This window comes from Rhincodon typus, chromosome 21 (assembly GCF_021869965.1).
Source record: "Rhincodon typus isolate 14 chromosome 21, sRhiTyp1.1, whole genome shotgun sequence".
In the NCBI taxonomy this organism is placed as follows: Eukaryota; Metazoa; Chordata; class Chondrichthyes; order Orectolobiformes; family Rhincodontidae; genus Rhincodon; species Rhincodon typus.
Genome location: NC_063352.1, coordinates 27,169,977 through 27,184,420, shown reverse-complemented (window position 1 = coordinate 27,184,420; position 14,444 = coordinate 27,169,977). Strand labels below are relative to the sequence as shown.

At 42.6% G+C, this 14,444-nt stretch overlaps 1 protein-coding gene across 2 annotated transcripts in view; it reads left to right on the top strand.

The window, feature by feature from the left end:
• Positions 1 to 12,732, top strand: part of LOC109916140 (sodium channel epithelial 1 subunit gamma) — a 28,124-nt gene extending 15,392 nt beyond the window's left edge. For both annotated transcript variants that reach the window (XM_020515845.2, XM_048609653.1), the window contains exons 8-13: positions 1,373 to 1,490; positions 2,700 to 2,778; positions 3,134 to 3,191; positions 3,585 to 3,646; positions 5,175 to 5,250; positions 11,499 to 12,732. In XM_020515845.2, coding sequence (XP_020371434.1) covers positions 1,373 to 1,490; positions 2,700 to 2,778; positions 3,134 to 3,191; positions 3,585 to 3,646; positions 5,175 to 5,250; positions 11,499 to 11,861 — 756 coding nt within the window. In that variant the 3' untranslated portion in view covers positions 11,862 to 12,732. The remainder of the gene's footprint in view (positions 1 to 1,372; positions 1,491 to 2,699; positions 2,779 to 3,133; positions 3,192 to 3,584; positions 3,647 to 5,174; positions 5,251 to 11,498) is intronic.
• Positions 12,733 to 14,444: the final 1,712 nt, after the last annotated feature.

Genomic DNA, 14,444 nt, shown 5'->3' with positions numbered 1-14,444 from the left:
GTGAAACAGGGGTATCAGATCTGAGAGGTGTCAAAGGCAGGAGGGTGGATGGGTCTTTGATCCAGGGCAGATCAGACCAGCAAAGGGGCGAGAAATAGGGTGAGAACTGTTGATGTCAGAGGATTGTCAGATCCAGCCGGTGTGGAATGGTGAGTTATGTTGGGCCGGATCCAAGTGGAAGACCTAGTTGGGCCTGGGGTCTGCCATTGGGGTTGGGAGGGAAGAAGGTGTTCATTCTGGGTGGGTGCTCAGGGCATTGGGGAGGTCGGAGCACATCCAGGGAGGGAATCAAGCCAGTGGTAGAGGGGCGCATTGGTTTGGTTCAGGGGTTTGTCAGGTCCTGGGGAGGGGGTTGTTGATGTTACGCCAAGGTCCAGTTAAGTGATGGGTGTTGAAGCCACCAGTGGGGGCAAAATCATCAGTTTTGTAGTGGTAGGCCAGCAATGGGAGAGGGGGAACAGGGGAGTCTCCGGTCCAGCAGGGCGGGGCTGGGTTATCATGGGGGGATAGTTGTCTATCGTCTGGAAGATGTAAGGCATGGGATGGGGGCGACGATGTAGACGGCGGGGGGCATCAGTGATGAGTCAGGGTTCAGCTTAATAGTTACCTAGGAGTTACAGTAGGTTTTTAATCTTTTTCTGGTTAAGTATTAAAGCTTAAGAGAGTCATAACTCCAAATTCTATGAATTTAGTTTCATGGAGGGTACTAGACGTTGGGAAATTGACCATCAGAAAGTTCAAATTTGCAGACTACTTCCATGAAGTCAGCTACATCTGCAATTCCATATGGTCACAAAGTGTAATTCTAGTCTATGCTGCTCCAATATCAATTTGGCCATTAAAGTATCTGTGTTATTCTCTACAGAGAAGTTTATATCTACTGCATTTTCTGTAATCCCCAATTTGAAATGTTTTAGGCCTCGGGATGGAAACCTGACCTAGTATGTACTTTGTAAATATCAAGCCTATTACAAATGTATCGATGATATGGAGGTGCCAGTGTTGGACTGGGTTGGATAAGATCAGAAGTCACAGGACACCAGGTTATAGTCCAACAGGTTTATTTGAAATCACAAGCTTTCGGAGCACTGCTTCCTCACCTGACAAAGGAGCAAAGCTCCAAAAGTTTGTGATTTCAAATAAATCTGTTGGACTATAATCTAGTGTCCTGTGACTTCTGATAAATGTATCGAGTGAAACATGCTGTACGGTAACAAGTTTCTTGAAAATATGTAATGTTCAAATTAAAATGTTTTGTAATGTATTTTTTGCCAATCTTATAATTTTTGGAGAACAAAAGGCAAACCAAATCTAAAGGTCAAGGATAAAGACAGCAATTTAGCATATGGCTAATTTTCTGATTTCTACACAGATGTGCCTGCACTCATGCTTTCAGATGGAGATGGTTCGTAGCTGTGGCTGTGGTCACTATGAGAAGCCATTACCAGTGGAAGCAGAGTATTGTGATCATAAAAAGTACCTAGGTTGGAGTGAGTTCACACTTTCCTGGTCTCTAGATATTTTCACTTGTGTAGAATTTTATCACAGCCAAAGATGATCTTATAGAGAATTCCTTTGAAATAATTTAGCCTCCATGTATTTAGATATGGTGGCCATTCTGAGGATAACGAGATCCACACAAACAGACACATATTGGATTGCTGGTTAGTCCCTTTTGAAAAATAATGAATAGGGGGAGAATGTACAGCAGGATGTTTGGTTAATAGTGGAGAGAAAGATCTGTTTGCAGTATTTAAAATTGTTACAGGATTTGATTGGAGATTTTGTAAAACGTAATGATTGATGTTGAAGCTGCAATCATCTCTAGCCAATCTGATGATGTTACGCAGCCGTAAGATGAAGAAGAAACAATCTAGCATTATGTTCTGATGGAGACAGACACATCATCTCCTAATACCCTTTGTAATTATACCTAACTACTCTATGTACATTGTACATATTGCTATAATACAATAAGCTCCATCTTGTTGTTCCTCTTCATGTTATGTCTCAATAATGGTTTATACCGTTCTAATGCTAATTAGGTATATCTTACACTTAGGGTAGAAAGAAGGATTCTTTGGCAATGAGTAGTCTTCGCAGGAGCTAGGGTCCATCATCACCACTGCAATGGCCTTTTGATATAATTTTGTCAAGTTTCTGTTTACCTTTTGACTGTTTGTTACAGTGCCCCATCAGTAGCTAACTAAGCTACTAAGGTTTATTTACTTCGAAAGAAAGATTTTTCTGCAAATGATGGGCGCCACAGGGGCTGGGTTCTGTTATCATCCCATAACATGACATTTTAAGTTAAATTTGAGAAGTTTCCTTAGAAATTTTGATTTTCCCTTCGAGGCTAAATTGTTCATTTTTAAATAGTAGAAAGGAGATTAGTGGCAGCAGTCTGCCCCAGTCACAAGCCACCAGTGGCTGCTTTCGAAACATAACAATTGGAGAAGTTATTTCATGTATGTGGGGGACAGGAGGAGGACTGGGGAGGGGGGCGGGGGAAGAGTCTGGAACTAGGGTTAATAATGTTAAAATTAAAGCTTGGCCATTCAGAATTGAAATAAGGAAGCATTTCTTCACACAGGAGCAATAAGAATCTGAAACTATACAAATTTAATTCTATGTTTACTGCCAGCCACATTATTGTCGTACATGTGCCCGTTTAATAAACTGTTTTTGTTTTCCTGCAGTTTTCTGCTATTACAGACTGCGCAGCCAGTTTATTCAGGAGCAGTTGGTTTGCCAGAAGACTTGTCGACCTGCCTGTCAGTAAGTTCCTGAGGCTGAAAACCTGACAATCTTTCCCCAACTCAGAAGATACAGAATTGCAAATATTCCCAACTGCAGTTACAACACTGCACCTCCTCAGCACTCATTACAAAGAAAAGTATCTCCCTCTCGATATTTCGATTAGCAGACTGCCTGAACGTACAGTAAAGAATTTTGTCTCTTTGCAACCATTGTCCAGTTCAACACTGTTTTTGTTTTGATATCTGGTTAGATGTTGCTTCTGCCAGTGTTTGGTTAAACTGAGCTTGCAGTTAGTGTCCAGATAAATTTATCTATTTTTCTTTTTATTAGATTCTGAGTCACTCATGTAATGCTTTGTGTGATCTTTCCACAGTTCCAAGGAATGGACAATGACTATGAGTGTTGCTCAGTGGCCTTCATCAGCATCTGAGGTGAGAGGTATCATCCTGGGAGACGTATCCATTCTCTGATAACTGGATTATTCATTTACAGTGGGATTATGTCAAATGAGAAATGAGTTTAAAAGAAAGCATTGTTGAGCAGTCAAGTTGAATATGTACTGGTAAAACAATCATTCGCACTCAAGCTAAACAAATACATATTCAATTGCCCACAATCTCTCTAGCATCCTGACTCTCTCAGACATTCAGATATACATATATACACATCAGAATTTATACAAACCTATAACAAAGATATACACAGACCCAGGGACACAAACAAACACACGTGAGACAAAGGAGAGAAATTCAGCTGGAGGTACTGAACTAACGCTTGGTTGAATATGATGATATTATCTTACTCCATTATCCTTCCTCCAATAGGAATGGACTCTTCGTCTTCTGAGCTGGGAAAAAGGACTCCATGGAAACAGAACTTTAAGAAAGTAAGCTCTGATTTGTTAACTTGTCCAATTTCCTGAGGGAGCTGCCTAGTACAGTACAAAATGAACCTTCCCTCAAAATCCTCATCCCAATCACATTCTTTCGTTCACACTTTCTCACTCACTCTCTCACACACAAACTCTGTTACTCAAACACACACGGTCAGACATTCACACTCTACTTCTCACACACACACGTTATTACTCACATACTCCCTTTCACACACACTAGCTATCCTAGACACACTATCACACAGATACACTCACATATGTCTACAAAATTAACAAAGTGATTGTAGTGTTCAGCAGAAACTCCTGACACCAAATGTTCAGCAAACGGATGGGAGGAATTGTGTCCATTGGGATTGTGTGCAATGGGAGTGAATGGGAAGTGATTTCCTTTCTCGACAGTAATGACTGCACTTCAAGAAGTCATTCGTTGCCTTTAAATAAATTAGGGTGCCCTGGGGTTGTGAAAGGCACCATGTACAACATACCTTGACATTCGAACACATTGTAATCAATAAATCACCCTCTATCAATATCCTTGGGGCTTACCATTGACCAGAAACTGAAATGGACCAACTTGTTTAATACTGCAGTTACAAGAACAGGTCAGAAGTTAGGAATTTTACAGTGAGTAACTCAGTTCCTGTCTCCCCAGTGTTTGTCCACCAACTATTAGGTACAAGTCAGGAGCGTGATGGAATGCTTTCCTCACTTGCCTGGATGGATGCAGGTCCAACAACACTCAAGAAGCTCAACTCTATTCAAAACAAAACAGCCCTGTGGATTGGTACTCATCCAACACCATCAACATTCACTCCCTTCACCACTGATGAACTGTGGAGGTGGTGTGCACTATCTACAAAATGCACTGCAACAACTCACCCAGTTTCCTTTGTCAGCACTTTCCAAACATGAAACCTCTACCACTTAGAAGTACAAAGGCAGAAAATATTTGGGAATCTACAAGTTTCCTTCTGAGTCACACACTGACCTGATATGGAAATATATCACCATTCCTTCACTTCACTATGTCAAAATTCTGCAACATCCTAAATAAAAACCGAAAGAACTGCAGATGCAGTTAACTGAGTTCTAATGAAGGATCACCGGACCTGAAACATTAACTCTGATTTTTTCTTCACAGATGCTGCCAGACCTGCTGAGCTTTTCCAGAAACTTCTGTTTTTGTTCTGCGCCATCCTCCCTAATAGCACTGTGGATGTCCCTGTATGACATGGATTGCAGTGGTTCAGAAAGGCAGCTCAAGGGCAGTTCAGGTTGGCAACAAATGCTGGCCGAGCCTGTGACACCCACATTCCATGGAAAAAAAAATAAAAATAAAAATAAAAAATAAAAAATAAAAATAAAAAAGTCTTTCTTCTCTGACTGGAAATCCATACAATGAGAGTAAGGGTGAAGGATTTAGCATATTTCTCACCTTTATGTCTGTGTCCAAAATGCCTGTATATAACAGACAGCACAGATTGTACTGAGAAGTCATGATCTTATCCTTCTTTGACAGGAATGAGTTGGCCAATCTGGGCATCTTTTACAAAGATCTCAATCAGAGGAACATCTCAGAAATAGCTGCAAATAATGTAAGTATTGAAATACACACACTGGAATCCGTAATGGTCTGTAAAGCTTATTGTGACTTCCTGAGCCGAATGGAGCAGGAAGATCTCAGGTTTGCTCATCATTCTGTGCTGACCTAAACAGACAACAGCAGGGGCACAGAACAGTGCCAATGACTAGTGATTAGAAAATTGGTAAGAGTTCCCATCCCAGTGTTGCAGGCACCTCAAAACAGTAAGTTGTATGTCACAGAGTCATAGAATCAAACAGCATGAAAACAGCCCACTAGTCCATGCCAACCATGTGCCCAAACAAAACTAGTCCCACTTGCCTACATTTGGCCCATATCCCTCCAAACCTTTCCTATTCATGTACTTATCCAAATCTCTTTTAAATGTTGTAACTGCTCCTGCATCCACACTTCCTCTGGCAGTTCATTCCACATGTGTACCTCTCTCTGTGTAAAAATGTTGCATCTCATGTCCTTTTTAAATCTTTCTCCTCTCACCTTAAATATCTGTCCCCTAGTTTTGAACTCCCCCACCCTAGGAAAAAGACCTTTGCCATTAACATTATCTATGCCCCTCATGATTTTATAAACCTCAATAAAGTCACACCTCAACCTCCTAGGCTCCAGATATAAAGTCCCAGCCTATCCAGCCTCTCCTTATAACTCAAACCCTCCATTCTCAGCAACATCCTGGTAAATCTTTCCTGAACCCGCTCTAATTTCATAGTATTCTTCCTATATAAATTTCCAGTGCTGTCCACAGGCATGTCATCAAACAATATTTCACACTTAAATCACACTAAATGATATTAGGTGAAATGACCAAATGCATCTTTCATCAAAGAAGTGGTTTTAAGGTGCATCATAAAGGAGGTGAGGGAACTAGAGAGGCAGGATGGCTTAGGGAGGGAATTCCAGACTTTTGTATCTATGAGCTGATAATATGGCCACTAATGGTGGAGTGATTAAAGTCAGGATTGCAAAAAGCCAGAAATGGATGTGTAAAGAGATTTTGGAGAGTTGTAAGGCTTAAGGAATTTACAGAAGTAGGAGGAACAAAGCCACAGAGGGAAATAAGAGCATTGGTGAGAACTTTTAAATCGAGGCATTGCTGGACGAGAAATCAATGGTGAAACGTTATTGCACAAGGTTGGAGCTCACAGTATTGAGTGTATTGTACTAGAATAGATTGAGGATTGGTTAACATGTGGAAGACAGAAAATTAGAATAACAGGTCTTTTTCAAGTTGGAAAGATGCAACTGGATGAAGAACCTCAAGGATCAGTCCTACGGTCTCAATTATTTACTATCTATATCAATGGCTTGGAGGAGGGGACAGAATGTATCCCAATTTCATGATGGTTTAAAAATGGGTGGGAGGGCATGTTATAATGAGGACATATGGAAACTGAAAGGGGATACGGATTGGTTGAGTGAATGGGCAAAACTTGGCAGATAGAGTTAAATGTAGGAAAGCCTGAGGTCATGTACTTTGATAGGAGGAATTAAAATGTAAATATTATTTAAATGGAGAGATATTCCAAAAGACATCAGTGCTGAGGGATCTGGGTGTTCTTATGCATGAAACAGAAAAAGTTAGGATGCAAGTGCAGCAAGTAATTAAGATGGCGAATGGAATTTTGGCCTAATTTGGTAGGGGATTAGAGTTTAAAAACAGTGAAGTCTTGTTTCAAATGTATAGGGTGTTGGTGAGGCCACACCTGGGATGCTGTGTACAGGTTTAATCCCTGTATTTGAAAAAGGATGATTTGCATTCGGGACAGGTCAAAAAAGATTCACTAAGCTGATTTCTGGGATGAAAGGGTTGTCTTATCAAGAACAACTGAACTGTTTAGGCCTTTATTCATTAGAGTTTAGAAGAATGGGGGAGTAGTCTTATGAAAACAAATAAAATTCTGAGGGGACTTGACTTGAGAAGATGGTTTCGCTAGCGCGGAAATCTTGAACTAAGTGACATAGTTACAGAATAAGGGGAATTTCACTTAAAACTGAGATGCGACTGAATTTCTCCTTCCAGAAAGTAGACAATGTCTGGAATTCTGTACCCCAGACAGTTGTGAAGGCTAGATCATTGAAAATATTGAAAGAGGAGAGAAAATATTGGCAAGTTGAGGGCTATGAGGAGCTAGCATGAAAGATGACTCCAGGCCTGGAGTCCTTTTTAATGGTAGGGCAATTCTTTTGAGACCAAATGGCCCACTTATGCTCCTGCTTCTTACGTTCACACAAGTGTAAGGTAATAATCATCTCCCCTTGACATTCAATGGCATTATCACTGGTGAATTCCCCACTTTCAACAGCCTGGGGTCACCATTGACAGAACTGAACTTGTCCAGCCTTATAAATACTGTGGCTACAAAAGCAGTCAGAAGAACTGTGCAGCAAATAACTTACCTCCTGACTCCCAAAACCTGTCCATCATTTACAAGGGACAGTTCAGGAGTGTGATGGAATACTCCCCACTTGCTTCATTGGGTGAAGCTCTAACAACATTCAAAAAACTTGACACACCCATGAGTGGAACCACAAGAAATGGGTGAGATACTAAACAAATATTTTGCATCAGTGTTTACTGAAGAGAAGGATATGTAAGCTAGAGAACTTGGAGAAACAAACAGTTGTATCTTGAAAAATGTCCATATTACAGAAAAGAAGGTGCTGGATATCTTAAAATGCATAAAGGTGCATAAATCCCTGAGATCTCATGAGGTGTACCCTAGACCTTTGTGGGAAGCAAAGGAAGAGATTGCTGGGCCCCTTGCTGAGATACTTGCATCATTGATAGCCACAGGTGAGGTGCCAGAAAAATGGAAGTTAGCAAATGCGGTGCCACTACTTAAAAAATCTGGTAAGGAAAAGCCAAGGAACTATAGACCAGTGAGGCTGACATCAGTGGTGGGTAAGTTGTTGGAGGGGATTCTGAGGGAGAGGATTTACATGCATTTGGAAAAGCAAGAACTGATTAGGGATAGTAAATATGGCTTTGTGTGTAGGAAAGCGTGTCTCACTAACTTGAATGAGTTTTTTGAAAACGTGACAAAGAAGATTGATGAGGCAAGAGCAGTGGATGTTGTCTGTATGGACTTCAGCAAGGCGTTTGACAAGGTTCTGCATGGTAGGCTGGTTAGCAAAATTACATCACGTGGAATATGGGGACAACTAGCTATTTGGATGCAAAAATTGGCTCAAAGGTAGGAGACAGAGGATGGTAGTGGAGGGTTGCTTTTCGAACAGGAGGCTTGTGACCAATGGTGTGCTGCAAGGATCAGTGCTGGGTCCACTGCTTTTTATCATTTATATAAATGATTTGAATATGAATATAGCAGGTATGGTTAATAAGTTTGCAGACGACACTGAAATTGGTGATGTAGTGGACAGTGAAGAAAGCTACATCAAAGTACAAGGGGACCTCGATCAGATGGGCGAATGGGCTGAGGAGTGACTGGTGGAACAAAAACAAAGTTGCTGGAAAAGCTCAGCAGGTCTGGCAGCATCTACGAAGGAGAAAACAGAGTTAACGTTTCGGGTCCGGTGATTCCTTAGAACTGATGGTGGCTGGGAAAACGTAAGTTTATATGCAGAAAACAGGGAGGTGGGTGGGATAGGGAGTAAACGATAGGATAGAGCCCGAAGAGAGTGAGAGACAGTTGGACAGACAAAGGAGTTGCTAACGATCAGGCTGGAAAGGTGAGTAGTTGTTAATGGGGACTGTTAGTGACTAACAACAGGGGGTGTGTAATGGCAGGCTATGTGGAAACAAGGTATGGGGTGGGGGGCTGGGACATGGGAGAGTTTAGACCCTAAAATTATTGAACTCAATACTGGGTCCAGAGGGCTGTAGGGTCCCCAAGCAGAAAATGAGGTGTTATTCCTCCAGCTTGCGTTGGGCTTCACTGAAACACTGTAGCAAGCTAGAGACAGAGATGTTGGCCAGGGAGCAGGATGGTGCATTGAAGTGGGTAGTTCAGGGTTTTTTTTGCGAGCAGAACGTAGATGTTCTGCAAAGCGGTCGCCAAGTCTACGTGTCATTTCCCCAATGTAGAGGAGACCACACTGTGAGCAGCGAATGCAGTAGACCAGATTCTGGGAAGTCCAGGTGAAGTGTTGCTTCACCTGGAAGGTATGTTTGGGCCCTTGGATACTGGGAAGGGAGGAGATAAATGCGCAGGTGTTGCACCTTCGCTGGTTACAGGGGAAGGCACCATAGGGCTGTGGGGAGGTGTTGGGGGTGAAGGAAGTGTGGACCAGGGTGTCCCGGAGGGAACGGTCTTTATGGAAGGTGAACAAGGGAGGGGAGGGGAATATGTGTCGGGTGGTGGCATCTTGCTGGAGGTGTCAGAAATGGCGTCTGATGATCTTCTGGATGTGGATGCTAGTGGGATGGTAGGTGAGTATAAGGGGAACCCTATCGCTGTTGCGGGAGGGAAGAGAAGGGGTGAGGGCAGAAGTGCGGGAGATGGGTCGGACCTGGTTGAGGGCCCTGTCGACAACGGAGCTGGGGAATGCTCGGTTGAGGAAGAAGATGGACATTTCCGAGGCTCCCTTGTCAAAGTTGGCCTCATCTGAACATATGCGACGGAGATGAAGGAACTGAGAGAATTGGATGGAGTCTTTACAGGAAGTGGGGTGTGAGGATGTATAGTCCAGGTAGCTGTGGGAGTCAGTGGGTTTGTAATGGATATTAGTGGCCAGTCTATCCCCAGAAATGGACACAGAAATGTCGAGGAAGGGAAGGGAGGAGTCAGAGTTAGACCAGGTGAAAGTGAGGGCAGGGTGGAAATTGGAGGCGAAATTGATGAAGTTTTCCAATTCCAGACGAGAGAGGGAAGCAACACTGATGATATCATCAGGTGGACAACTGGAGTTTAATTTAGATAAATGTGAGGTGCTGCATTTTGGAAGGGCAAATCAGAGCACAACTTATACACTTAATGGTAAGGTTCTGGGGAGTGTTGCCAAACAAAGAGATCTTGGGGTGCAGGTTCATAGTTCCTTGAAAGTGGAGTCACAGTTAGACAGGATAGTGAAGATGGTGTTTGGTATGCTTGCCTTTATTGGTCAGTGCATTGAGTTTAAGAGTTGGGAGGTCATGTTGTGGCTGCACAGGACATTGGCTTGGCTACATTTAGAAAATTGTGTTCAATTTTAGTCTCCCAGCTATAGAAAGGATGCTGTGAAACTTGAAAGGGTTCAGAAAAGATTTACACGGATGTTGCCAGGGTTGGAGTGTTTGAGAGGCCGAATAAACTGGGGCTATTTTCCCTGGTGCATTGGAGGCTGAGGGGTGACCTTATGGAAGTTCATAAAATCATGTGGGGCAAGGATAGGGTAAATACACAAGGCCTTTTCCCCAGGGCGGGGGTGTCCAAAACTCGAGGGCATAGGTTTAAGGTGAGAAGGGAAAGATTTAAAAGGGACTTGAAGGGCATCTTTTTCATGCAGACGTTGGTGTGTGTATGGAATGAGCTGCCAGAGGAATTGGTAGGGACGGATACAATTACAACTTTTAAAATGTATCTGAATGGGTATATGAATAGGAAGGGGTTAGAGAGATATGAGCCAAATGCTGGCAAATGGGACCAGATTAATGTAGAATATCTGGTCAGCATGAATGAGTTGGACTGATGGGTCTGTTTCCATGCTGTACAACTCTATGACTCTATGGCCTTCCAGGATAAAGCAACTAATTTGTCTGCACCCCCCCCCCCCCCCCCCCGCCATCAGCCACCTGGAATATTCACTCTTTTCACCACTGGTGTACTGTTGAAGCAGTGAACAATCTACAAGATACACTGCCGAAACTTAGCAAGGTAACTTTGAAAGCAGCTTGCTAGCTTTTAACCTGTGCCACCAACAAGGACAAGGGCGGAAAATGCAAGGGAATGCCTGTAATTTCCCCTCCAAGCCACTCACCATCCTGATTTGGAATTAGATCACTGTTCCTGGGCCATTGTTGGATCAAAATCCTGGAGCTCCCTTCCTAACAGTACTGTGCATCTACGAACATCACACGGATTGCAGTGCTTCAAAACCGCACTTTCTTGAGAGCAATTAGGGATGGGAAACAGATGCTGGCCGAGTGAATCAAGTTCACAACCTGTCAAAAATTTTTTTTAAAAAGCCAGTGCAGTCCTCTGATTAAGCAATCCCCATCTGAAATTTGTCCCCTTCCCACTCCTGAGTCCAGGCTATTGTCATCATCTCTGCAGTTAATCTAGTATCTCTACTCTCTTATCGCAGATTGTCACCTTACTGTCGAACTTTGGAGGCCAGCTGGGTCTGTGGTTGAGCTGTTCTGTTGTTTGCATCATCGAGTTTGTAGAAGTGTTCTTCATCGATATGCTCATGATCATCGTGCGGAAAGTCATGCAGACTGTACACAAGTGGTGGCAGAACGAACAGGAGGAGATCCCTCCAACCGTCAGTAATACAACTCATGGATCTCCTGTCTACATAAGTGACGAAGACCCACCAACTTTTAACACTGCCCTGCAGCTGCCTCGAGCACATGTCCAAGACACACTTCCCCCAACTTACGAGACCTTGCGCATACACAGCAGTTTCAGCCCTGAGACCTCCACTATGGAGTCCTGCAAGCACTGACTGCAGCATTACAAAGGATTCTGAAAGCAGTACTGTATATACTTTTACTTAGCTGTAGAATGATACAGTACAGGAGGGGTGGGGAGCCAGCCAATGTAGGGTGAGCATAGGGAGAGGTGGGCCAATGTAGGGTGAGCTTAGGGAGAGGTGGGACAATGTAGGGTGAGCTTAGGGAGTGGTGAGCCAGTGTAGGGGGAGCACAGAGAGAGTTGAGCCAGTGTAAGGGAAGCACAGGGAGAATTGTGCCAGTGTAAGGGGAGTACAGGGAGAGGTGAACCAGTGCAGGGGGAGTATAGGGATACATGAGCAGGTGTAGTGTGAATGTGGGGAGAGTAAGCTAGTGCAAGGAAGGAACAAGCCTATAGAACACAATCATCAAAGCAGATAATTCCAGAAGTCCAGAAGTGAGCCTTACCTTTTACTTAGCTTTTATCTTTGTGATTCAATCAGTAGTAAAAGATGTTTCAAACTGTTTTCAATAACAAGCCACTGATTATCCAGCTAGAACCAGTTTAGTCCCCACAAAACAAGTTCTTCTGTGTTTGATTCTGACACGTAGCTAAGGGTGATGTGTGAAAAAAGTCTCTTCATGCAGCAAATGGTTTAGGTCTGGAATGCACCCCTCGGAAATGTGGTAAAAGCAGGTTCAATCGAGTCTTTTAAGAAGGCATGAAATAATTATTTGAATAGAAGCAACTTTCAAGGGTACACAAAAAGGGCTGGAGATTGGCACTAAGTCATAATGTTCATTTGGAAAGCCGGTGTAGAAACGATGGTCTGAATGGCCTCCTCTGTGCCATACAATTCTATGATCCTATAAAGTCATAGATTGTATATTGTTTTCCCATGACGCTACTGCAAACTGGCAACTAACAACTTTTGTAAAAATAAATATTTGATTTATAATCAAGAATGTGTCACTTCCATTCAGTATAGTAAAGCTCACATGTGTCTCAGTGTTAGCTCCTCTCCCAAAGAAGTGATTGATTCCCATCTTGCACATTGTCTCCAGTTGATTTTTTTTGGATCATTGGGCGAGTTTTTATTTTGTGCTCAGGAGAGTGAGGAATTCTTTGCGCAAGTTTTGCACTATGCCTCAGCATTGAGGTGTTCCATCCTATCCATCTCCATCCACAAACTCTGTATCCTCTGACAATAGACAGTTAAGAATTTCTGGCAAAGAATATCGAGCAGACCAGAAACACTGTCCATCAGTATCTTAGGGGTTATTCTCTTTAAAGCAGAGAGGCTTAAAGGGGTGATTTAATAGTGGGTTTCAAAATTGTGAGGGGTTTTGATGGATAAAGAAAAATCATTCCCACTAACAGGAGGAACACTATCTAGAATTTAACAAAATTGGCAAAAAAAAGGAGTTGAGATAAGGAAGTTTGTGCAGCAAGCTTTGATCTGGAATATGTTACTTGAATAGGTGATGGAAGCAGGTTTAATAGGAACCATCTAAAGAGAATTGGAAAATACCTCAAAAGGAAGAAAATGACAGAGGAATGGGGAAACAATAGGGACATAGTAATAATGGGATAGCTCTTTCAAAGAGTCAGCCAAAGATAGACATTTGGTCTCTTTCTATGCCACAAGATTCCGTGATAATGTAGAGAGAATTCGGCTTCAAGTCCAGAAAAGAAAATAGCCTCAGGCAATTCTGAGGTTATCAGATGTTTTACAAGTCTGTTTTGACCATTTTGATTTCCAGGTCCATTCTCAGTCACAACACATGCAGGAGAGGCTGTAACAGCAACTCCAGCTCATTCAGGACATGATTGTTTTGTGTAACTGTCAGATAGGTCGCTCTACATTCCTGGCTAATTAATTTCCAAATGAGAAAAGAAATGGTCTTCCCCCACCCCTCCGTATACTTTACCGCTCAGAGTCTCTCCCAATCCACACATACTTTAATGCCATCTCTTTTGACACACATTACCACTCAATACTCATCTGCCTCACACTCTAATCTTCAGTGCTCTCCTGCAGTACAGTACAGGGTAGTGTCCTTGGTCCAGCCATTTCTTCAAGTATCTTCTCTCACCACAGGTCAGAATTGATAATTTACTGATAATTGCACAGTGTTTGGCATCATTTGTGATTCCTCAAATACGCAGCAGTCTATGTCCAAATGCGGTAAGATGAGAGCAACATCCATTCAGAAGTGGAAAGTAACATTACTGCCACGGAAGTGCCAATAATTAGCATCTCCAACAACCGAGAATCTGACAACTCCCCTTAACATTCAATGGCATTACCATCACTCAATCCCTCACTGTCAACATTCTTGCTGCTACCAATAAGCAAAAACTCAATACTCCACAACAAACTGTCAACAATCTCCTACTCCATACACTTATCCCGCAAAATTCCTCAATTCCACACCAAATCCTCAATACTCCCCTATTCCATACTTTAACTCTCAATACTCCCCTACACCACATCCTTATCTCTCAAAATTCCTCAACACCACACTGAATCATCAATACTCCTCCACTCCACACCGAACCCTCAATATTCCCTATTCCACACTCTGTCAACACTCCCTCACTCGACACTGTAACTCTCAATATTCCCCTACTC